The sequence below is a fragment of the Lactuca saligna genome, chromosome 7, assembly GCF_052625555.1.
Source record: "Lactuca saligna cultivar CGN05327 chromosome 7, ASM5262555v1, whole genome shotgun sequence".
In the NCBI taxonomy this organism is placed as follows: Eukaryota; Viridiplantae; Streptophyta; class Magnoliopsida; order Asterales; family Asteraceae; genus Lactuca; species Lactuca saligna.
In genome coordinates, this window is record NC_136423.1 from 178,821,997 (window position 1) to 178,849,286 (window position 27,290).

The 27,290-nt window shown below is 32.8% G+C and overlaps 1 protein-coding gene across 1 annotated transcript; it reads left to right on the forward strand.

Moving 5' to 3' along the window:
* The first annotated feature begins 330 nt into the window (after positions 1–330).
* On the forward strand, positions 331–24,991 carry LOC145004493 (putative LRR receptor-like serine/threonine-protein kinase At1g56130). The gene is made up of 24 exons (XM_078963424.1): positions 331–541; positions 5,738–5,936; positions 6,067–6,138; positions 6,253–6,324; positions 6,434–6,505; positions 6,618–6,689; positions 6,775–6,846; positions 6,940–7,011; positions 7,092–7,163; positions 7,250–7,315; positions 7,399–7,470; positions 7,565–7,636; positions 7,779–7,844; positions 7,922–7,987; positions 8,134–8,175; positions 15,440–15,504; positions 15,598–15,965; positions 20,275–20,473; positions 20,564–20,755; positions 20,847–20,965; positions 21,958–22,168; positions 22,240–22,471; positions 23,386–23,536; positions 24,267–24,991. The coding sequence occupies exons 1-24, from the start codon at positions 406–408 to the stop codon at positions 24,657–24,659; spliced, it is 3,153 nt and encodes a 1,050-aa protein (XP_078819550.1). The 5' UTR covers positions 331–405; the 3' UTR covers positions 24,660–24,991.
* Positions 24,992–27,290: the final 2,299 nt, after the last annotated feature.

Sequence of the window (27,290 nt, forward strand, 5' to 3'; positions counted from 1 at the left end):
AAATTGTATGTAAATTAGAAAAGTGATTTTTATAGTTTACCAAATTTCTAAGATGGAAAATAAAAACTCCATCCGTTCCAACCAAACACGTTTTCATTGAAAATTAAAAATGAAAACTCAACCCTATTTTCAGAAAACATTTTCATAGAAAATGAAAACAGTTTTCCACAACCAAACGCACCTTAATTCTTTGGAAAAATATCAAAAATAGGGACCAATATTGCAACTGTTAGTAAAGCTTAGTGATATTCTTGTAATTTACTCTAATGATTATCAAAAGAGTAGAGTTTGAGATAGAGCTGCGACGACTATAAGCTGGGAAGAAAAAAAAGTCTTACACTGTATACATTATATATATATATATTATAATGACGTTAATTTATGATACTCTAAACGGAAGCAACTATGGTCGGAGGCGGTGGCCGTAGAGGCAATAGGATTTCTGCGATCATGACACCACGGTTGTGGTTGGGCGTGTGCTTTTGCTTGATGATAACCGCCGACGTAACTCGAGCTCAATTCAACACCGATCCAGTTGAAGGTATTACGTCATCCACTGTGTGTTTGTGTGTTATTTTAATATTTTATGCTCTCCTTCTCCATGGCTACTCCTTTCTGCTCTATGTGTGTTGGTGAGAAAGAAATTCGTGTATCTCATTTATTCAGATTTTGATTTAAGTTTACATGTTTGATGTATATCTAACTAGGATCGTAATTAAACACGTTTGAGTTTATATACATATATCGAGTTATTCGAGCTCCAACTCAAATTGAAATTCTTTGTATTAAGATTTATTGAGCTCTCTCTTAGATTAAAATTGTTTAAAGAACATGATTTTTTATTAATAATTATAAGTTTTATAAAATAGGAATTATAAGTTTATTAATAATTATTATAAGTTTTTAAAATATGAGTTATATATATATATATATATATATATATATATATATATATATATATATATATATATATATAGTTGTATCGCACAACTTTATAAAACATTAATTATTATATATAGAGAAACGAATTTATTCCTATACATCAGTTTATCTCGATAAACAATAATTTATATTTTATAGAGTTGTATTATACAAATTTATAAAATTATTTAAGGGGAAAAACCATACCTTATGAATCAATTTTCTTATAAAAACATTAATGCATATACAATTATTGTGGATATAAGGTATTCATAATTGTATTTAACAGATTAATTACTTTTTTAGAATTGAAAAAAAAAAGTACTGTACACCAAGCGAACCCAATCCACATATTATTTTGGCCTATACCAAAAAAAAAAGACTTGTGAATTGCATCTGTACCACTTGATGTATTAATTTTACCATCGCATATATTATAACATTTGGATTGGATGCTCGTGATGTACATTCTTGGATTATAATTTAGATGATTTTCTTTCTAGATTAAAATGATGTCTTACAATTATTATAAATCTTTGAAGTCAAAATCATATCCCAAGAACTTATTCAGTGGATTATTTATAGGGATTACCAGTATCTGGCAATAGTCATTTTTAATCACCGAAGATTTAAGTAGGCAACAGTAGTCTACCAAATTTAATGTTTAGGAAGGTGATATTTTTATTTAATTTAATTTTTAATTCATCCAATTATATGATTTGATTGTTATATTATTGTTTTAATCGAAAAGAGCATATGAGAAATATAAATATCAAATTATTTTATTTTTAAATGTATGAAAATCATCCCCGGTTGTAAAATGGCCATACTAAATATACACTCTTAAGATTTTTATATACTATCTATAGTCTCTATGTCTGATTATTTGAAGATACTCATATTCACCATCACTCACAACACATTATAAAAAATATACTTTTATAGATAGGGGCATGACAGTCAGATATGAAGGGTGAAAATATAATTACCGTTATAAACTGTGGGAAAAATCGTTCAATTAGATATGAAGAGTGAAAATATAATTACCCTTATAATTGTGGGAAAAACCATTCAATTAGATATGAAGAATGAAAATATAATTACCCTTATAATTGTGGGAAAAACCATTCAATTAGATATGAAGAATGAAAATATAATTACCCTTATAATTGTGGGAAAAACCATTCAATTAGATATGAAGAATGAAAATATAATTACCCTTATAATTGTGGGAAAAACCATTCAATTAGATATGAAGAATGAAAATATAATTACCCTTATAATTGTGGGAAAAACCATTCAATTAGATATGAAGGGTGAAAATATAATTACCGTTATAAACTGTGGGAAAAATCGTTCAATTAGATATGAAGAGTGAAAATATAATTACCCTTATAATTGTGGGAAAAACCATTCAATTAGATATGAAGAATGAAAATATAATTACCCTTATAATTGTGGGAAAAACCATTCAATTAGATATGAAGAATGAAAATATAATTACCCTTATAATTGTGGGGAAAACCATTCAATTAGATATGAAGAATGAAAATATAATTACCCTTATAATTGTGGGAAAAACCATTCAATTAGATATGAAGAATGAAAATATAATTACCCTTATAATTGTGGGAAAAACCATTCAATTAGATATGAAGAATGAAAATATAATTACCCTTATAATTGTGGGAAAAACCATTCAATTAGATATGAAGAATGAAAATATAATTACCCTTATAATTGTGGGGAAAACCATTCAATTAGATATGAAGAATGAAAATATAATTACCCTTATAATTGTGGGAAAAACCATTCAATTAGATATGAAGAATGAAAATATAATTACCCTTATAATTGTGGGAAAAACCATTCAATTAGATATGAAGAATGAAAATATAATTACCCTTATAATTGTGGGGAAAACCATTCAATTAGATATGAAGAATGAAAATATAATTACCCTTATAATTGTGGGAAAAACCATTCAATTAGATATGAAGAATGAAAATATAATTACCCTTATAATTGTGGGAAAAATCATTAATGCATGTTTACATGTGGGCTGTGGCAGACGCAGAAACTTTCCATAGTAATCGCACGGAAAAAAATTCCGACTAAATATAAAATAATAGTGACGCTGATTTTTAAAGACGTTGAACGTTAATAGAAAAACAAAAAAATTAAATAAATTAAATTAACGGACGAAATGAGAGTAGTAGCCTGGACCCGCGAAACACATACATCTGCCCCTGCATATGAGTTGGGTTGGAATGAAAAGTTGAATACGTGTGTCAGAGGCAAAATTGCAAGTTGTATAATAATATAATGATCGCTAGTTGACAACATAAATGGATGTAAGCAAAGGTCGATATACATGTATGTCTAGGTTAGCCATAAATGGATGTAAGCAAAGGTCGATATACATGTATGTCTAGGTTAGCCCATGTATCTCTTAATTTTTTTTGCAGCGAAAATTTTTAAAAAATTTTCGGCACAACATATTTTTCCAGTATACTACCTTGCTATTTTATGTCAGACATCATCGGATATAAGTTGCACATTCTAAAAGGTGTTATTTGTGAAACATAATTTCAATTATATTCAAATTAAGTTTTTCTTTTGGAAACAACGAATGATAATATAAAGTCACACGATTAACAAGAAACTAGTTGGGGACGAAAGCAAAGATACAAATTACAAATTACAACATCGAAAACGGGGAACAAGCACACTTCACCCATTTACATACATTTTTGTATCCCCTATACGTGCTGATGCTAAGTTAACACTATTGAAATTACATCATCAGCTATTATAGCAGGGGATTGTATCGTATTACTGAAAAGTTTGTTATTCCTTGCTTTTCATATTCACCACATCACACCATAGAGTATAGTATGATGAATAATCTTTTGCATTTTATTGGGCAATTACCCCAATTTGCTCTGAAGTCTAATAACTTGATCATCCACTTTTGAGAAATGTTGGCGAGGAATATCACACCATTTAAAAACCCAATCAAGAGTAGTTTTTGCAAACGGACAACTGACAAGGAGGTGATCCGCCGTTTCCTCTCCTATGTGTCACAGATTGTACAGCTAGTTGAGGGTATAAGAAATTAAGTTTTTTTTTTTTTAAAATAAATAAATAAATTTGAATATCTGGAAAACCATAATCAGCACACTTTAACAATGATTTTTTTTTCAATAGAAAAACTCCTATATTCTGTCTGATACTTGAAAAGGCATTACGAAAACTAAGGATAATTTGAACTTATTTTAATTAAGTTATTATTTAGCTACTAAATCCGATGGGTTATGAATCTTTGTAATAATTGTTGACCAAAATAAGATATATAGTATTGACTATTTTGGATTGTTTTGATGTATATTGGAATGGATTAGTTAGAGCTGCACATTCACAGTCATGGATCAATTTCAAGTCGGTCTTGAAAAGATTCGGGTTTTTTGGGCCAGTTTCAGAATGGTTCAGTCTTTTTGATTTTGGAACCAATCTTGGACTTTTTCCGTCCACTTTCACTCTTTTTCCATGCATTTTTTTTGGTTCAGTTTCAGTATATTTTTTTTAGCTACTAGTCTTTTTGAGACCGGTCGCGAGTTGGTCTTGAAACGATCCTGTGTCGGTCTCAGAATGGCCCGGTCTTTTTTAAAACCGGTCTCGAAATGGATTGTTTTTTTTTTTTCGTCGGACTGGTCTTTTTTCCAATATGGTCTTGATTTAGACCTGTTTGGTCGCGGTTTTTTTTTTCGGGTGAGGCCGGTCTTCTGTTCAACTCTAAATATTTTTCGAAGGAGTTGTTTGTTAGTGGACTATTTTGGAGTATACTCTTTTCTAACAAGACTAGAGTGCACATTTACTTTTTTTTTTTTTTTCAAAATCAGTCTAGATTTTAACCGTTTTATTTTTCAGGACCGATTTCGGTTAAGACCGGTTATTTATTTATTTATTTTTAGTTTTTTGAGCTTTGAATACATACACGGTCTAACAGGTTCTTTTGTAGGAAAATTGTTTTTTTTATAAAAAATGTTTTCGGTTAAACCTGATTTTTTCTTCTTATTCTACTTAAACAAAGTTTGAAATTTGATTTACATAAAAACAAGATAGTTTAACCTTCAAATTATATAAGAAACAACATAGTTTGAACCTCATATTACATAAAAAAATAATATCGAAACTTAAAATTACTAGCAATTATAGTCTTGAACTTCAAATTACATAAAAACTTCAACAAAAGTTTGAACTTCGAATTACATAAGAAACAATATAGTTTGACCTTCATATTACATAAAACTAAACGTCGAAACTTAAAATACTAGGAATTAGAGTCTTCAAATACTAGCAATTGAATATTTCTAATCCGAGAACTCTTCAAAATCACCCTCATTCTACTTTGATTGTTGGAGATGATAGTCCATGTGCAAACATTTCTTCGTCTTGGATATGTTCTTCGAATGATGGTACAGAGCGGCCAATTAAAAGAGACACAAATTTGTATCCTCTCAACGTCGTTCAAACAAACACATACTGTTAACGCCTGGATGGTTAGTAAATCATGGGCCATGGAAGCTATAATAAAATAATTGAGGTTTATTTTCTTTCCATCAAGCCAAAATATCAAGATTGTTAAATTCCTTGATGGTAATTTAAGTGGACTAAAAACTTCATGCCATATAAATGTCCAATTCGCTACTCAGGGCCAAAGTTCTTTTGTGTTTAGTAACATCCTCTATCAAAGTGTTATATAGTTAATTAAGAACTCGATGTTGAATGAAACTGAAGAAACTTGGTGCTGCAGCGAGAGTTATAAATGCAATGTTCGGTCAATGGGAGATATCTGAAAGTGCAGTAACAGCGATGGGATGGAACATAAGCGGAGAATTATGCAGCGGCACTGCCGTTGACACTACCACCGACTTCGATTCCCAGGGTTACAATCCCGCCATCAAATGCGACTGTAATATCCCAAATGCTACTGCTTGCCACATCACCCGATTGTGAGTGCTTCTGTCATATCTGAATGAACTTTACGAACATCGTCTTTTGGCCACTTCGGTTGTTACTTCTTATATGCATTCTGTTTGTCTTTTTAACAATCATTATCATTATTTCCCCCTAAATCACCAGAAAAGTTTATTCAATGGACGCTGTGGGCCCGATCCCAGAAGGACTCTGGACTTTGAGATACCTTACCAATCTGTATGTATTCTGCTATTTCTTCACTGATATATTATACTGTTAACTATTATTGAAAGCTAAAAACCTATGACTATCCATGCTTGTATTCAGCTAACAATGAATTGTTTGCTGCAGTAATTTGGCCCAGAACTACTTGACAGGTCCCTTGTCACCTTCTATTGGCAATTTAACTCGGATGCAGTACATGTAAGCCATCCCTTTTTCATACTAGTATAAACTCAATTGAAAATTTTGACCTCTACATCTTTAATAAGAGATTTCAGATTTATAATGATGAATTTGAACTTTTTTATAGGACTATCGGTACCAATGCGTTATCAGGGCAGGTTCCACCAGAGCTTGGGCAGCTTACTGATCTTAGATCACTGTATATTTCTTCCTATTTTGTTTGTCTTTCTGCCATCAGGCAACAATTTCTTATGTTTAATTATTTGTTGTTTACAATTTTGTATTCTATATATATTCTTTTTATGTTGCAGGGGATTTGGCTCAAATAATTTTAATGGTTCTCTGCCATCTGAACTTGGAAATTTAAGATTATTAGAACAAATGTAAGAACATTGATGATTATGATATGTAACGAGTTCCATTGATTAAATAATCTAATATCATCTTCATGCATGTTCATTTTGTCAGTTACTTTGATAGTGCTGGAGTTGGTGGTGAAATACCTCCTTCATTTGCTAATTTACGGAACATGCAGACAGTGTAATTGCATATATCTTTAATCATGTTTCAAAGTTGTACTTCATCCATCATATAATAATTTTGACACTTTTCTTTTTCATAATGAATTCACAGATGGGCTTCTGATAATGGATTCTCAGGCAGAATACCGGACTTTATAGGAAATTGGTCACAGTTACGATCATTGTAAGCAAGCATCTAAATTATTTACATGATTTTCATTGTGAAGTTTTTCGATATAAGTTTTATGCTTGATGTTCCTATAGGAGGTTTGAGGGGAACTCTTTTGAAGGTTCAATACCACCTTCATTTTCTAATCTGACCCTTTTACAGGACCTGTAAGCCTTTATTTTATTTATAATTGATTATTATACATTGGAAGTTGCTATTTTGATCTTGTAATTTGCTTTTTATAATGTAACAGGAGGATAAGTGGTTTATCTAATGGAACTCTGGATTTCATTAGGGATTTGAAGTCCCTCAATGTTCTGTGAGTATATATATTTGATCTTTCTTAAGTAAATATTATGATTTTTCTGAAGATAAAATATAATGAGAGGGCAATTCTTGCAGAATGTTGAGGAATAACAGAATTTCTGGCTCTATTCCATCTGACATAGGAGAATATGTAAACTTGACGCAACTGTTAGTAATTTGCATTCTGATTGAAGTATCTGAATATATAAATTTAATTCCATTATATAAATATAAACTTATAAAAAAGGTGTCTACTTTTCAGGGATTTGAGTTTTAACAATTTGAGTGGGCCAATTCCAAGTGCATTGTTCAACTTGAGCCAAATGTCTTTTCTGTAATACACTTTTTCTCCTTTGATAAATAATTTTTTGCTAGCAATTAGGACAAGGAGTCTTTGATGTTGGAATAAAATATTGGTGCTAGATTTTAACATCTAATACATATCCAAAATCTAAATTTACATGTCGCATTTTTAGGTTTCTTGGAAACAATAGTTTAAGTGGTACTCTTCCAGATGTAAAGACTACAACTCTCCGAAATATGTAAGTGATTATAGGATAGTTAATTAAGTGGAAATGAATTTCATTATTCTAATCTCCATATAATTTACTTCATGCAGTGATTTGTCATACAATGTACTATCTGGGACACTTCCTTCTTGGGTCAATGAACCAACCTTACAACTGTGCGTGCTTTATTTTAAATATGGTTTTTATCTTCCTATCTATACCATGTTTTTGAAATGTGACCTCTTTGAAAAAGTGGCAAACATTCATTATTTTTCAACACATTTTGGAGCTAATATCATGTTTCTATTCCGTGTACATGCAGTAACATAGTTGTGAACAACTTCAATCTAAATGGTTCAAACAGGTAATTATATTGAATATGCAACATAGTAACTTACCTCTACATTTCATACCAGGTACTTTTTTTATTTATGTGCAAATAACAAAAGTAACCTGTTGTATTATGGTTAGTTTTGTAACAACACTTGGTTGGGCTATTGAATAATCATTTCAAATATAAAAGTTTACTTCCAAAAGATTATAGTTGCTGAATTTAGGTCCGAAAAGTTTAAAACACCATGTTTACTAGGGCTGTAAATGAACTGAACGAACACGAACGGAGCTTGTTCATGTTCGCTCATTTAAGTTAGCCGAACAAGTAAACGAACACAAACAGATAAACGAACGAGTTTTCTTGTTCATGTTCGTTCGTTTATGTTCGTGAACATGTTAAATGAATATAAATAAACGAAAATAAATGAACAAAGATAAAAAAAAAACATAATTGAAGATATATGAACATATAATACACTCATGTAATCAAACACAATTAGGCATATGTGAACATAAAATGGACTTATATGAACGAACATAAACAGACGTAAACGAACAACATAAATGAACGTTCACGAACATAATTGAACGAATGAGATCATTGTTCATGTTCGTTCGTTTATTAAATAAACGAACATAAACAAACTTCCTGTCGAACAGTTGATGAACATTTCGCTGAACGTCTAGTTCATTTACAGCCCTAATGTTTAGTTAAGCGAGATGGATGCAAACCTTAGCAATTAAATGGTCAGACAGATGATAAAGAACGAGAGCAAAAGGCCTCGATAACTTTTATTCTCAAAAAAAATATTCATTGTTCTAAAACTCTAGGAAAAAAACAAACTTATAGGGAATTAGAATTACCCTAGAAAAAAAATAGGAAATTAGCAAAAATATTCCTAGAGATTTCAATTAGATATAATACTCCATAAATAGAGATAACCTTCTAAAGAAATCTTTATTATTTAAATAAAAAAGAAATTAACTTAAAAGGGAATAAAATCAGCTAAGGCTTTGATCGGATGTCTACGCATCATCCTCCCCTCCTTTAAAAAGACTCGCGTGCACTTCTTCCAAATCTCCTTAAAAAGGTGACAAATCTACAATATTGAAAGTGGCTAAAACATTATAATGACACGGGAGTTCAATTTTATACGCATTGTCATTAATCTTATTAAAAAACCCAAAAAGGATCATCAACACGAGGCTTCAACTTCCCGAAACGACCCGTTGGAAAACGCTCTTTTCTCAGATGAATCTACACCAGATCATCCTCTTTGTAAATGACTTGCTTTTGATGTTTATTAGAGCGACTCTGGTATCTAGCATTATGTTTAAGGATCTGATATTTGAACCTTTTGACGTAGCTTCTTAATCTGTTGAGATTGGTTTTCCCCTCAACACTAACATGCTCAACTAGAGGAAAAGGTGTTAAGTCAAGTGTAGTGAGCGTATTTCTCCCATAAACTATCATGAATGGATTCAACCCGGTCGTGCGATTGGCAGAACGGTTATAAGTAAATTCTGCCTGAGCAAGGATGAGGTCCTACTGCTTAGGATTGTCTCCGATAAGGCTTCACAACAAGTTCCCTAGACTCTTGTTTGTTACTTTCATTTGACCATCCATTTGGGGTGGTGAGAAAAACTAATTTGTAAACTTGAACCTACACTCTTCCAAAGTGAGCGCCTGACAAACTTCACGTCACGAAATGATATTATGGTCTTTAGAATGCCATGGAGCTTGACAATTTGAGAAAAATATAATCTTGCAATTTGACTAGTATCATAGGTCTTGACACATGGCACAAAATGAGCCATTTTAGAGAAGCAGTCACCAACCATAACCAAATCTTTATGCCTTTGAGTTCGAGGTAGACCCAAGACAAAATCTAAAATAACATCCTCCCAAGGGGCAACGGGAACGGGTAACAAAGTGTATAAACCGGCATTGGTGTGCTTAGTTTTGGCCACATGACAAACGCGACAATGTGTGATCACGTAGGCGCAATCTCACTCCATTTTTGGCCAATAGAAACGATCATGGATCAAGTTCAAAGTTTTGTCCCTTCCAAAATGATCCACAAGACCCCACTTCAAAAATAATTAAGTCCCTTTAAGGAACTCACATGAACACACAAATGAGCACCTTTGAAGAAATAACCATCATGTTTTGAAAAATCTCTTTAAGGGAGTTGTTCTGACAGATTGTTTTGAAGTCGGGATCATCCTAGTACAACTCTCAAAAGGTGTCAAAACCACGGACCTGAATTTTCATCTCTGAGCACATGTCGTCGATTTAATGCATCAACCACGATATTTGACGATCCTACTTTGTGTCTTATGCAAAGGAATAAGATTGCAAAATTTTGACCCATTTAGCATGATGAGGGTTGAGATTTTACTACCCCGATGTATTTGAGTGCTTCATAATCAAAGTATAGAATGAATTCATTGTCTAACAAGTAATGACGCCAATATTCCAAACTCCAAACAATGGCATAAAATTCCTTATCATACTTGGAATATTTGTGACGTGTTTCGTTAAGCGTTTCGCAAAAAAATGCAATGGGTTTCTGGTTTTGGCTAAACACTCCCCCAATTCCGAGACCCGAGGCGTCACATTTCACCTTAAATATTTCATTAAAGTTAGGACAAACCAAAACAGGGTTGTGTGACATTTCGTTTTTACTCCTCAAAAACATTCTCAACCTTTTTTGTCCAATAAAACTTTCCCCCTTTCATACATTCCGTCATGGGGGCAATAATACTACTAAAATTCCAGTTGAAGCGTCGATAAAACGAGGCCAACCTGTGGAAACTACGAATGTTGTGAGTCGTAGTGGGTGTAAGCCAGCTGATAATGGCTTAAACCTTTGATTCTTCCATCCTTATGTCATCGTCCAAAACTAAATAACCAAGAAAAATAACTTTGTTAGGATGGAAGTGACACTTCTTTCTGTTAGCATACAACTTCTGCACCCATAAGATCGATCGTAAATACCTGTTGAAGCTGTGCTACATGTTACTCCATGTCACTGTTGAAAACCAATATATCGTCGAAGTAAATATCAACGAAGCAGCCGATAAATGATTTGAAAATGTGGTTCATTAGACGCACTTGGTGCGTTTGACAAACCGAATGTCATTACCAACCACTCATATAACCCGTCATATGTCTTGAAAGTGGTCTTCTACTCATCACTGGGTCACATACGAATCTGGTGGCACTCGCTTTGTAAGTCAATCTTGGAGAAAACTGTTGATCCATGCAACCGGTCAATCGAGGAATTAGGAACCGGTATTTAGCAATTATTTTTTAATAGCTATGCTATTAATACGCATGCGAGAAGAGCCTCCTTATTTCGGAACTAGCAAGGCAGGAGCGACACACAGACTCTACAATCCCGTATTAACCCTTTTTCAAGTAACTCGTTGACTTGTCGATGTAACTTCCAATTCTTTGGGGTTCATGCAATAGAAGGGATTATTTGGAATGGTGGAGCCTGGTAAAAATTAATACAATGTTGGATTTCTCTTATTAGTGGTAGACCAGGTAGGATATCACTTGGAAAACACCTTGAAACTCCTTGATTAAAGGTTGGATATCACTTGGAAAAACACCCTGAAACTCCTCGATTAAGGGTTGGATCAGTTTAGGGACGGGTGGGGTTGGTTTGTTTTATTTTGTTACCACTAGAGCATACATGAGGGTTTAAGGAGTAAGCTTGGTTAACCCCCTGATTTCAGCCTTTGATAGAAATAAACTACCATTGCGGTTATCTCTTGTGTTGAGGGGTGCTAATACTATATTTACTCCATAATTCTTGAAACTTTAAGTGTTTAAAAACCCATCATGCTTGGTCCTCCGATCATACTGCCAAGGCCTTCCTAGTAGGATGTGACACACATCCATGGGAATTACCTTACACCAGATCTCATCAATATATTTTTTCCCAATCAAAAATTGAACCAAAAAACAGTTACTTACTTTGAAAACAATCCTCTCCTTCAGCCATGTCAGTTGATACGGTTTTGGGTGATTTATCGTCTTAAGGGCTAGCTTCTCTATCACTTTTGTTGCCACCATGTTGTCACAACTGTCTCCATTGATTATGACGTTGCAAATTTTCTCTTTTGTTACGCATTTGGTGCGAAAAATGTTATTTTGCAACCACGAGTTATCATCAACTGTTTTTTGACACATCTACATTTAAAACACCTTGGGCAATCAGAAGTTCACCATGATCAACATATACCACTTTGGGTTCGTCCTTATCACTCTCCTTTTCATCTTTGGTATCATAAATAGGAGTTGATTCTTCCACAAAGGAGCTAACTGCTTGTTTGGGCATTCTCTAGCAATGTGTCCCACACCATCACACTTGAAGGATCGAACAATACGGGGTCATGATGGGTTGCTGATAGTACTTGTTGGGGTGTCGAATTTAGGGTTCGGTTTCTTGTTAGTTTCTGTCGATGGTGATCGGGAAGATGTTAAAAAACCTGCTACTGCCTCCTGGTTTGCCTCAGATCTTTAACTGTTTTTCCACCATTAAAGCTAAGCGACATACGTCCAGTACTGTATGATATCTGCAATTTTAGGTTTAGGAGCACCAAAAAATTGAGCAATAACTTGTTCTTCCTCTTCTTCAACAACACAACGCATTCTGAGTTGATCAAATTTTGCGAGAAAATCTTCAACAGAGGAACCCATTTGGCCAACATTATGGTGATCCAAAAGGGCTTCTTGACAGTGAATAATTGGAAGCACCTTACCTTGTAGTAACTTCTTCATCTTTGACCAAGGCTCAACTCTGGTCTTCCCATCCGTCTGGCGCCATTTTTTCTCGTGTTCCCACCAAAGTGAAGCAGACTTTCGAAGCTTTGTGGCCACAAGCAAAAAATACTCGCTCCATTGTGTTCACCCAATCAATAAAATCATCTGGATGGGTCTTACCATCAAACTTAGGAATCTCTATCTTCATTCCCAAGTTACACAAAGGGTCTTCATTGTTTTGTCTTTGGACATGTTGTTGGTATGTTTCAAAGGAATTCTACCGGGGGGAACCTAGAGGGTTCTTTTGTTCGTCTTCAAAGTTAAGTTCCGAAACAGCCTCCTCCGAATTTCTCTCCTCCTATAACAGTTCCAACTTCCTTACTCATTGTAATCTTTCAATTTCTATATCATGTGGGTCAGGTTGCTCATCGTCGTTGCCTCTATTGGCGTTTCCATGAGGGTTACATCTACCACGTCCGACCATTGAAAGACAACATGTTGCTCTTATACCAAATGATGCAAACCCTAGTAATTAAATCGTCAGAGAACTAGACACGTGATAGAAAAAGAGAGCAAAAGGTTTCGATAACTTTTATTCTAAAAAAAATATTCAATGTTCTAAAACTCCAGAAAAAAAAACAAATTTATAGGGCAATTAAAATTACCTTAGAAAAAACAGGAAATTAGCAAAAAGACTCCTAGAGATTTCAATTAGAGATAATACTCAATAAATAGAGATAATCTTCTAAAGAAATCTTTATTATTTAAATAAAAAAGAAATAAACTTAAAAGGGAATAAAATCAGCCAAGATAAGGATGTGACCGGATGCCCTTGCAGATTGTCACAATTAATACACAACGAAGGTATAAGTAGCGTAAGTATCTTTACACAACCACAATATTCTAAATGTGAATAGATATCTATATACAAGTGTCATGCTTGGTGAAGAAACATCTCAAAACATATAAATCCAAACATCAACTCATGAAATATATACAACAAATAGAAGTATGCAATGCATACGCTAGTACTCCTAAACCCCAAGTTAATCTCAAAGTCTCATCTCACACTTGATGGCTAAACTTTCAGGCCCGTGTGATGATAGCACATAACACAACAACACACTTCTCATACCATATGGGCCTATGTGAAATGTCATATTTCTCATACCCATCCAAACTAGTTTCTAGGGAATCATCTCCCTCACACCACACAAGAGGTAGCAGATCCTTTGTGCAAACCCACATAAGGGGAATATCTTAAACCGACAAAAGAATTATCTCAAAATGAGAATACCTGAGTCACGCGGTCTCAATCCCATCATAAATACATGCTTAAAATCAAGTTCAAATGTCAAATTGTCCCCATTACAAAACTCAAATCCAAACTCATGTGCAACAAAAATCATTTCATATCCATTGTATGAATGCATAAGACATATGACATTTCAAATAAAAAGGAAAGTTAGATAAAAACAAATAAGAGGACATGTATTTATGGGTAATAAGTTGCCTTAAGTAGTTGCAATAGTCTTATTCACAATATAGTTAGGTTAATTACATCCTAATTACACCTTCATTAGAAACTCAATCGAACTCCTAAATTACCATAGGATTTTGGATTTAGTAAGTTTCAAAACTCAAGGTTCTCAAATGAAGAAGGTGCCTAGAAATTATACCTTCTAATTAAAGCTCCTATTTGATGATTCTAGCACAATCTCTTCACGAGCACTTCAATCAAGCTTCAATTCTTCCTTCAAGCTCCAAAATTGTCACACTAAGACACTTTCAACCTTCCAAATGCTTTAAATGAGAAGGAAAAGGGAAGTGTTTGGGTTATGTCTCAGCGTTTGACTACTTAACAAATTAAGTCCCTATTTTTCTTATTTTCCCCCATTTGATCACTAAGTGAGTCTACACTTAACTAACTCGCAAAGTTATTAATTCAACCCTAATTAACAAATTTCGTAACTAAAATAGTCCCTCAAGGTTTTAGTTTGCTCAAAGTCATCGCAAAATATGGAACTTTCCTAAAATACCAAGTCAACTAACATTTAATGTAATAAATAAAAAATTAATTCACTAAATTTGTTTTTATTATGACTATTTTATTATTACTTTTTTATTTTATTTATTTAAGTAAATTAGTTAAAGGGTAACCCTCACAGACAGATGTTACAAGTTTTGCAGTTTAATCATAAACACTTTATTTTTTCCAATCAAACCATGGAAGTTCAAATTTTTTTTTTATCATGTTAAGGATTTTGATATGTTATATGAGGTTTCGGTAAATTTGTTATATCTGTTCAACATTAATTTTTGAAATACCATTTTGACCAGGCCAAAATGTAGATTTTGGAAATGTTTTTGAAACTATTATGGTTTTGATTTGAAAAAAATAAAATATAACCTGGTAAACCACAAAGTTGCCCATGGTTATTTTCTTACTAGTTTTCCATTTATTCAATTGTTCTTTTTTAATCGAAATGAAAATAATATGAGACACCTTTGTCTCCAGTGGTTTTCCTTTAGGTTTAAATTGTCTCCAAAGGGATTTCCCTTGTGATCATGGAACGCCAAGATGTAAGCAACAACATTAAGTTTTTTTTTTCTTATTATTATAACAATTAATTTGATTTGTGGAGTATCGATTTCATGTTGGTTTACACTTTACAGATACTAACTTTGGAATCAATTGTGGTGGTCCACAAATCACATCCTCAAATAGAACAGTCCACGAACAAGAAAACGAACCTTTAGGACCGGCAACATACTATTTGACTCCCGAAAGGAGGTGGGGTGTCAGCAACGTGGGACAAAGGGACAACCCCATATACACAGTCTCCACTACACGCGACTTCACAAACACTTTAGATCCAGAACTTTTCCAAACAGCAAGACTCTCTGCTGGATCTTTAAGATATTATGGTTTAGGTCTTGAAAATGGTAACTACACTGTAAACCTCCGGTTTGCAGAACTTGTAATAGAAGATGGTTCCACTTGGAGAAGCCTTGGAAGGCGCATATTTGACATTTATATCCAGGTATGTGTTAAATACGCTTTCAGAATTGTAGATTTGGTCTTTTAGAAATATTGTTTTTAGTTGTTTGGACCCAGGGGAAAATGGTCATTTTTACAAAAACTAACAGCTCAACTGTTAGATTAGAGTAAATTACATTTTTGGTCTCTAAGTATAACTAGTTTTGGTCCCAAGAAGTTTCGTCTTGTACTTTTGGTCCTTATTTAAGGTTCTTGTAACGTTTTGGGTCCATATTGCAAAACCGAGCTATGCTAAGACTAAGAGACCAAAACTAGTCATTGTACTTGGAAGTCAAGAAGAGGAACCATTGAACCAAACATGTTACAAGAAACTCAAAAAAGGACCAATTGCTAGAGAAATCCTTTTTGGACCAAAACTGTAAAATAATCATTTATGTGCAGAGACCAAAAATAGTTATTTGGTCTTATAGATTTACGACAAAACTGCAAAAATGGTCTTTGTGGTTTGCGTTTTTTTCGGGTTTTGGTCCAAATTTTGAAAATTCCAATTCATGGTCTTTTTGCGCATCTTTCCTTGTGGATTTGGTCACCCTTCAAACTGAAAAGACTAATTTGCCTCTATTGATATTATTTTTAGATTTGTTCTATTTAAATTAAAGTTTTATTAAATAGAGTAAATTACACGAATTGTCCCTAGTGCAGGTGACAAATTACACGTTTAGTCTCTATTTTTAAATTTTAACTCGGATCGTCTCTCGTTTGTTTAAAAACTACACGCTTTATCCATGCAGATATGAAATGACAATATTGCCCTTATTAGGTTTTTTTTTTAATTCATCTATATTACCCTTAATTTCTTTTTATATTACACTTAATTCAATTATATAATTTACTTTAATTATCAAAGTAGTAGGTCACGTCCCTTTTATCACTATTCACTTATCTTTCTCTTTCAATGAAACCATATTTATCAATAGATGTTAGAGATTTAAACGCCACAGTCACCTCCAGTGAACTCCACCGGTAACCATAGACACTAGTTAGAAACAATACTCAAAATCAAAATCAATGATGAGATACCCAAATCGAACATAAACACTCTCTCTAGTCACTTTCTTTTAGAATTGATTTCAATATCTGAGAAAAATCAAAATTGAAAAAAAAAACCCAACAAGCAATTTCTCTAAGAAATCCTCACATTCTGTAAGATAATAGATTGATATTCAAAAGATAATTACATAGGAATATATAGATAATACCTAAACTCTAATAGCTAAATCCTAAAGGGCTTGGGCTTAAACCCTAATCACTAACACCCCTTCGCGGTTTGATTGGGATGGGACAATTAAACTGGTAAAACAAAAAAAATAAAACATAAAACCTAGATGAAGATAGCGGTAGCGGCGGTGGTAGGTCACTGACGATGGCGGCTAACATCAAATGTTTAACGGAGAAGAAGTGGCATTTAGAGATGAATCTGTTGTAGAAGAAGAGAAAAGTGATGACGACGACGATCATGTACCTGGTGTGAGATCTGAAGAAGATGTCAGCTGAGGAGGAGAGGAGGTAGAAGTAGATGATGCAGTAGAAGCCGATGAAAGAGTTGGTTTGGTGCCGGTGGCTATTTTTTTATTTAGGTGCAAAAGAGAAAAGAAAAAAATATTAAACATAATGAAGGCATCTCCGACGACTATTAGGGAAGGTCGCCAGAGGTGGAGGGCGAAGGCTGCGGGTTATGGTCAGGGTTTTAACCTATAGCTCTAATACCATGTAAGATAATAGATTGATTGATATTCAAAAGACAATTACATAGGAATATATAGATAATACCTAAACCCTAATAGCTAAACCCTAAAGGGCTTGGGCCGAAACCCTAATCACTAACACATTCCCTTGTAATCGAAAAGGCAAAATAAATCAGAAGGAATTACACTAACACACAATAATTTACGTTCCTTCTTATCTTGTTAAATTATGTAGAAAAAAACCAACCGATGATGTTTTCATCTCTCTCTCTCTCTCTCTCTCTCTCTCTCTCTCGGTATCGCACCAATACACAGACGAGGTGTGCGGGTTTTGTGTTTGTCTGATCTTTTTTATTCCGATCAGTAACAATTTAGGGTTTAGAGGGTGAGGTTTAGGTGACAAGATTTAGGTGATCTAAAATTTCAGGTTTAAATCCTTATGTAGGTCTATAGCCTCTATAAACATGGTTCTTTCTTCCTCCTGTCTTCTACACCTGCACCACTACTCAACCTTAGCCGCCGGTCTCCGACAACAACACAATTCGTCCGGTGGTTGGTCCTGCAACAACGATGGTCACCGGTCTCCAGCAACAATGGTGGTCTGTTTGGAGAGATAATTGTAGATCCGATATCATTGACACTGAAGATGAAGAGGGAGGAGATGCAATCGGTGGTGGTCCGCTGGTGGATGGTGGGAGGTTGGTGGTGACTTCACTAACGAGGTTTAAAGAATGAAGTGGAGGAAAATAAATCAATCTACCAACTTTAGGTTTAAGACTGTGTTTGGTGCACCACAACTAGCTGATAAACTAGCTTATTTTTCGAGTTTTTTTAAGTTGTTATGTTTGGCAAGCCAAAAAGTAGTTTTAAGATAGCTTTTTAAAAAACTACTTAAATTAGCTTCTTTTTTTTTTTTTTTTTTTTTTTTTTTTTTTTTTTTTTAATATATATCTCTTATTTTATTATAGAAACACATTCTTTTAAATGCCTTTTATGTTATTTTATATCTTTTAGCTAGTTTTACCAAATGTTATTTTTTATCGGCAGCTTTTCAGGTATCAGTTAGTTTTTGTTTTAACACTTAGTTTTTTATTTAACAACTAGTTTTTCAGTTATAAACTAACGCTTTAGCTAACAACTAACTTTTTAGCTAGTACGCCAAACATAACCAAAATGAGTGGGGGTAGGTAGCGGCTTACTTTATGTTTAAAGAAAATACAAATGATAATGGATAAATAATAAATAAGTAATAAGTAAATTATAAATAAAGGCAATATAGACATTTCTTGTGTGGCAAAGGTTTAAACATGTAAATTTAAACTAACAAGCGATGTAATATGCTAATTTAATACAACCGAGGGACGATTCGATTTAATTTTTAAAAATAGAGACTGAATGTTCATTTTGACACCTATACGAGATAGGATTCGCGTAATTTACTCTATTAACTATAAATTTGGGGTTCAATCACACTCTCTCTCTCTCTCTCTCTCTCTCTCTCTCTCTTTAATTAAAGACATTAGTTACAAAAACCTACAGGTTTGAACAATAAATCACTAAACATTGCCAAAACCCCAAATCTGGAATATTGAAACCAAAAACAGCACCAGTGACGTTATGTAGTAATTCCACATAAATAGCAACAACACCAAGGAAAAACCTCATACAGTACCAAACACCAAAATTTGAACTGAGAATATGTAATAAGGAAGATTAGCCCAGATCTTGAACTTAATATTCTAACATGATGCTTATGGATCATTATCTCAAGCATAGAACCTGTTTTGCCTCTGTAAGCTTTACAACAAACACTTTGAATATTAAAAATTACACACACACAGAGTCAATGGGCACATGTTTATGATGTATGTACTTTAGCCATTGCAATATGTACAAGAGAACCCAAATTCACTTTTTTCCATTTGAATCTCCTGCAAAAAATTTGAAACCAAAATTATCCATCATAATCTCCGAAGGAAATGGAATCGCGATAAGTACATCATTGATTGAAACACTGATTTATTGAACCTAAAAACTCGATATTCCCATCATCGTCATCCTCACCATCTTCACACATAAGAACAGAGATAGAGATGCAGAGGTGAAAACGTTTAACCTAACCTGATTCTTTTTCTCCTTTTTGTTGGGGAAGGACAGCACATGCACAAACATGAGAGAGAGAGAGAGAGAGAGAGAGAGAGAGAGAGAGAGAGAGAGCTCCACATTTATATTTAATGCAACTTTAATTTAAGTAGAATAAATTCTAAAAAAAATATCAAGAGGGGCAAATTAGTCACTTATATTTGAAGAGGGACCAAATCTACAAGGAAACACGCGCAAAAAATCATGAATCTAATTTTTCCAAGGTTTGGACAAAACACAGAAAAATTGCAAACCACTGGGGAAATTTTTGCAGTTTTGTCCATATTTAAAGACATAGACAAAGTTTGCAACAAAATGGAACTACAAGGACAGCCATGCAACGAGATTCAAAATTGGACTGAACCTGCTATTTCAATCAAACCATAGGGATCATTTTTGCAATATACTCTGGTTGAAATTATGTCCCAATTTCTATAAGTTAGTTTTTCAAATTTTGTTTTTTAGGGATACAGGGTGTTTGAAGATTTTGATATAAAAAAGGCAGCAGGGGGAGCTTCTTTTAGTCCTGTTACAAGGGAGGTGACGGTTGAGGTTATAAATAACTACCTTGAGATTCATCTATTATGGACTGGAAAAGGAACTTGTTGTGTACCTAATCAAGGAAATTTTGGACCTCTTATCTCAGCAATCAGTGCTACACCAAGTAAAACTCTTTCTAGAAATTGGTTTTAACTTTTTGGTCTTGATTATTGACAAAATAAAGAGACCACCCTTTGCTTATATTTTTGTTCAGATTTCATCCCCAATGTCGGTGTGAGCAACAATCCACCTTCCAACAAGAAGAAGAAGAAGAAGAAGAATACCGGTTTGATTGTGGTGTGGATTTTGGCTCCGATTGCAGTTGTGGGCTTTTTGACATTATTAGTCCTGTATATTCGTTGCCGGCGAAGCAAACAGAGGGATACACCAGGCAATTATGATGAAGGTGATATTTCTGGATCTTTATTTATGAAAGGAAAAATGTTTAATTTCATTTGTTACTTTTGGATTTCTTTTTGACTTTTACTAATTTGCAGAGTTTCTGGGAATTGACACCAAGCCATATACTTTTAGTTATGGAGACTTGAGAGATGCAACAGATGATTTTAGTCCTACCAATAAGCTGGGCGAGGGTGGTTTTGGACCTGTTTACAAGGTAATTTTATACTTTTTTTTTTTTTAATCAAGAATCCATTTTCATTTCTTAAAGTAGATGTAAACCATGTTTGGTCGGATGGAATAGAATGAGCCATTACATTCTGTGCTCATGTTTGGTTGGCGTGTCAGAATGGAATACGAATTTTCATGACTTTTTATAGTATATGTAAAATGAATATATAATTTTAAACTCTACTTTATAGATTATTTTAAGGGATAATCACTAAAATGATCAAAATGGGAGGCATCTATAGCGAAATGACCAATTTGGCAAAAAAGAATTTGCCAAATTGCTGTATGAATGGTCCCACTAAAAATTTCTCAAATAAAGGGAATTTGCATAATAAGCAGAATTTTGTAAATTTATTTTATTTTATTTTATATTATTTTATTATTATTATTATTATTATTATTATTATTATTATTATTATTATTATTTTTGTTTTTTTGTAGAGGAGACCACTTATAAAGCAATTTTACTAAAAAAAAAAGTTATATCGCAATTTGCAAACTCTATTTTGTTACATGGGTGGTTATTTTGCGACAAAATGTTAAAAAAAGTGGTCTTTTCGTGAGACCACCTATTTTGGTCATCTTTGTGATTATCCATCATTTTAATTATACTTGACGGACTTTGATTTACAAAAACATAATAAAAGATCATAAAAACCGAAATAAGCGATAACAAAAATACTAAAATAAATATAATTTATTAAAATAATATAAAAATTAAAAAGATCTGAATCCTTAAGTTTTACATAAATAAAAATGAGTTATATTTCCATTCCATGATATGGTGAAACATCACTGGGAACTGAAATCAACAAAATTAAATGAATCACAGTCCATAAATGGTCCATTCCATTCTGTCAGCAAACCAAAGTTTTTTTTTTTTTTTTTTTTTTTTTTTTTTTTTCATTCCAATGGAATGAACCATTCCATTCCTTCCCCTATCCTATTGTATCTTAAAATCTTTTTGATGATAAACAGGGAACACTTGATGATGGAAGAGTAATAGCTGTGAAACAACTCTCCATAGCCTCACACCAAGGCAAGTCCCAATTTGTTGCAGAAATCGTCACAATATCAGCAGTCCAACACCGTAACCTCGTGAAACTCTATGGATGTTGCATCGATGGAGAAAAACGTCTTCTTGTATATGAGTATCTTGAAAACAGAAGTCTTGACCAAGCATTATTTGGTGAGAAATTACATATTTAGATATGATCAAAATACAAGGTTATAATGTTACATTTGGGGTTTATGATGTAGGAAGCAACAAATTGTCGCTTACATGGTCCACCCGTTTTGACATATTAATGGGGTTAGCACGGGGTCTCGCGTATCTCCATGAGGAATCTTGCATACGGATTATACACAGAGATGTGAAATCCAGCAATGTTTTGCTTGATTCTGATATGAACCCTAAGATATCAGATTTTGGGCTGGCCAAGCTTTATGATGACAAAGAAACACACTTGAGTACACGTGTTGCAGGCACATTGTAAGATTAATTAGTCAACACTATTTGATTTAGAATAAATTACACTTTTTGTCCCCAAGTATAACTGATTTTTTCAGTTTTGGTCTCAAAAGTTTTCTCTTGCATTTTTGGTCCTAATTTGAGGTTTTTGTAACTTTTTCAGCCCCTTTCCATTTCATTTGACTATATTTTTGGGACCAAATTTGCAAACATAAGCTGTACTCAAGGACCAAAAATAGTCATTTTACTTGGAACGTGGACCAAAAATACTACAAGAAACTCAAGTACGGACCAAAACTCTAAAATAAATATTTCGGACATAAATTACAAAATTCAGCTAAACCCGGGGACCAAAAGTATAATACACTCTATAAAGGAATAAATTACATTTTTGGTCCTGCAGTATAGTTGATTTTTTTTTTTCAATTTTGGCTCTAAAAAGTTTTTTGTTGCAAATTTGGTCCTTATTTTAGGTTCTTGTAACTATTTTCGTTTATGTTCCAAGTAAATGGGAAATGGCTATATTTTGGGACCACAATTCCAAAAATCAGCTATACTCAAGGAGCAAAAATGTAACTCTTTAAAAAAACATTGAGTAAGTTACAGTTTTGGTCCCTGAGTAATGAGTAGAGCTGATTTCTTCAATTTTGCTCAGAAAAGCTCCCTATTTGAGTTTTCAAACATTTTTGGTCCCTATTCCAATTTCCATGTAAATTGATTAAAAGTTGCAAAAATAAAATATACTCAGGGACGAAAAATAGTCATATTTCTTAGAATAGGATCAACATATGTAACAACCTCAAGTAAGGACCAAAATTGTAAGAGAAAATTTTTTGGTACAAAAACTGCAAAAATCAGCTACTCCCAAGGACCAAAAATGTAATTTACTCTTAAAAAAAGATAAGTTGATGAAGTCTTGGTGATTCACTGTGTAGTGGGTATCTAGCGCCAGAGTATGCAATGCGTGGACACCTCACAGAAAAGGCTGATGTGTTTGGGTTTGGAGTTGTGGCTCTAGAGATTATCAGTGGAAGACCCAATTCCGATTCAGGTTTGGAAGATGAGAAAATATATCTTCTTGAATGGGTATGTTTCATCATCATCTTCTTCTTGAATATAAAATAAATGGTTAATGTCATTGTATGGAAACCAGCTATAGACTGTATTCTGCTTAAGTCTCCAATCATTTAATGGGAAAATCGGGGGAATTACAACCTACGTCACTCTTTTTGCCACTATAGCAATATACTTTATTTTTTCCCATAATAGCAACATACTTACATTTCTTTACCAATAATAGCAATATGCTTTGTTTTTTTTTTACCTATAATAGCAAAAAGATACATTTCGCTAATGCACTTTATCTGTTACACGTTTCTATTATCAAAAAGGAAAATGTAAGTACGTTGATATTATCAGTAATGAGTTGTAAATGCATTGCTAATATATGTAAACAAATATAAGTACACAGGTATTATGGGTTGCATATTGTTACTATTAGTAGCACATGTGAGAACAATTATATTACGGTTCTATTATGGGTAAGGAAATGTTAAGTACATTGCTATTATGGGTGAAAAATAAACTATATTGTCTATATTGGTAAAAAAAGAGTAAAGTACGTTACTAATTCAACCATTTATCCATTGTTTAGTTGTCTTAATAAGTCACTAATCATCTGTTTTCAGCTACATCATTGGAATCAATTTTACCCGGTATTAAATAGTATGTGGCATCATGTTGGCAAAATTTGTTGACATTATGTCCACATGTGCTGCTGACATGGCAAAGTTAACCAACTTTGTTATATTTTCAGGCATGGAACCTACATGAATCGAACAGTGAAATTGAGTTAGTGGATGAAGAAATCTCCGAGTTTGATGAAAACGAAGTGAAAAGAGTCATAAGAGTTGCCCTTTTATGCACACAAACTTCACCAACATATCGACCATCAATGTCGCGTGTGGTGGCCATGATTTCGGGTGATGGTGAAGCGAGTGGCGAAATTACCCGACCCAAGTATTTGACCGGTTTCAAATTTGTTGATGCTACAACTTTTAAGAGTGTGGTTCCCACTTCAACTTCAACTACAACTACGGGTACTGATGGTGTTGCAAGTACGATTAACTCGACTGTTTCACCATCATTGCTTTCGCCACATGATACTTTCCAACCCATGTTTCATGATATTATCGGAGAAGGTAGGTGATGTAATTACCGAAATGCCCTTCATAGTATATATATGTAAAGTTCCTTGATTTAGACTTTAACAACTGGATGGACCGTGGGTTTATTAATCCTATATTTTCGACACCATTTCTATAATATTCTCATACACGGGGACCATTTCTGTAAGTTATGTGAACATATGGACCATTTCCTGTAAATTCTCATTATCAGGTAGGGACCATTCTGTTATTTTTCTATTAGTCAAGGACCATTTATGTAATTTTGTAAAACACATGAACCATTTCTATAGTTCTGCTATTAAGGAGGGACAATTTCTATAAGTTTTATGAAACACAAGGACCTATTATGTTATTTTGCTATCATATGGGGAACATTTTATGTAATTTTGTGAAAGACATAGACCATTTAAGTAATTCTGCTATTGGAAAGGGACCATATCTTTATGTTGTTGAAACTATTTTTGTAAAACTCAAGGGTCGATTATGCAATTTTGTGAGCCTAGGGATTTCAAGTAGATGTAGATTGCTATTGGTATCATATAGTCAATTAGTTTGTATCTTCAACTTTTTCCCTCTAAACTTTTCGCATTGGTTCTTCAATCACATTTTAGTAGTATATAGTAAATGCTTGTAGGAGTCTTGGTCAACATGCCTTAAAATTTTTGCACATAATTGACCAACACATCTACATAAAATGTTCAAAAAAGACGAGGTTTTTTTGGTTTCCAGGACCAATAAATTTATGAGGGTAACAATATTTACTTAATGTTTTTTTTTTAAAAAAATTCAACCATTAAACCATTAAACCTGTAAAGTGTTGAAAACATACCATGATGACCAACAAACTATTACAAATGTATTAATACACTAATTTATACATTTTATTACATCAAGACGTAACAAATCATGAAAGTTGTCTAGAATAATAAGTCTCCCTATTACATCAAATACTAGGGATGAGCAATCCGAACAGGGACAAGAATCGAAAACGGAACCGGAACCGGAACCCAAACTCGAACTCGAACTGAATACTTCAATACAATGCCCTACTCTGTTCCAATGTGTCAACATATTTGGTATTCGTTTCTGTTCGTACTCACAAAATTCCCGAAAAACCGGAAATGAACATACTTTCCCGAGTTACTGTTATATATACTTTCTTGATCTCCAAAGTCCAAACACTTACAAATACAACACAAATATTTGAAGAACCTCTTTGTCATCTTTTGTATAAAATTAAAACAAAATTTACTACTTTTCTAATAACATGAAAAGATTAATCTCATTGGCCAAAAGAAGATTTCCAAATTACGTCCACAATAACCGAATTTCATCGATACACTATCTAAAATGCTACAAAATACATATATACAGTATAGTATTCTGTACTTATATTGAGCTCCAAAAATATTCACTACCAACCGGTTCGGTTCTATCCAGAACCGAGCTCATCCTTAGCTGATACAACATGTTACCAACTTGGCAACTTTCCATTTTATAATGTTGAACGAAATTTCAAATATTGTGACAAATTTACATATACTATGTTTACTGTCTAGGCTAAACCACTTGTACTAATGACCTTTTAAAGGTGACAAGTCATCGGTATAGGCTTTACCAACGACTTATCTTCGACATAAGGGTAGAGAATTTCATCGGTAGAGGGTCTTATCCTTGTAGTGCTAACTTTGAATTGAAATAACTAGATTAAGCATACATCCAAATATTCCAAAATGCTATAGTGATTGTTCTGGTAATAGACTAATATCGTTCGGGTTTGATAATTTACTTATGGTTCTCAATGTATCTGGTAGGAGATAGTACTTAATGAGTCTTAACTAAAAATGAAAGTCAATGACCACTTGATCGTTCAAAATAAGCTCCATATTTCAACAAAAACGAACAGATAAACAATTGGTTTGGAATAATATATATATATATATATATATATATATATATATATATATATATATATATATATATATATATATATATATATATTCCAAAACATATAATGTTAGAATATATTACATAGTCTCTTTTTACGAACAATAAAATATTAAAATATTTCACTAAAAACATTTGGTCTCACGATTTCATAAAATTATGTTCATCTCGAATGAACTTATATATATATATATATATATATATATATATATATATATATATATATATATATATATATATATATATAAATATTATATATATATATATATATATATATATATATATATATATATATATATATATATATAAGTTCATTCGAGATGAACATAATTTTATGAAATCGTGAGACCAAATGTTTTTAGTGAAATATTTTAATATTTTATTGTTCGTAAAAAGAGACTGTAATATATTGTAACATTATATGTTTTGGAATATTTCAATGTAAAATATGTTAAGATTATTGTTTTAAAATATTAGAATATTACAAATATTTAATTTTTTATGAATACTAAAATATTAGAATATTTATTAGAAAAAAATAGTCTTATGATTTCACAAAATTAGACCGTCTCACATTAACCTAACCATATATATATATATATATATATATATATATATATATATATATATATATATATATATATATAGAGAGAGAGAGAGAGAGAGAGAGAGAGAGAGTGAATTAAGTTCAAATGAGAACACTA

What these genes read in the sequence shown, in the direction of transcription:
- LOC145004493 (XM_078963424.1), top strand. Translation starts at nt 406, where the DNA reads ATGGTCGGAGGCGGTGGCCGTAGAGGCAATAGGATTTCTGCGATCATG. An exon ending in GCTTGCCACATCACCCGATT is followed by an intron (nt 5,937 to 6,066) that starts GTGAGTGCTTCT and finishes CTAAATCACCAG; the next exon opens with AAAAGTTTATTCAATGGACG. An exon ending in TTGAGCCAAATGTCTTTTCT is followed by an intron (nt 7,637 to 7,778) that starts GTAATACACTTT and finishes TCGCATTTTTAG; the next exon opens with GTTTCTTGGAAACAATAGTT.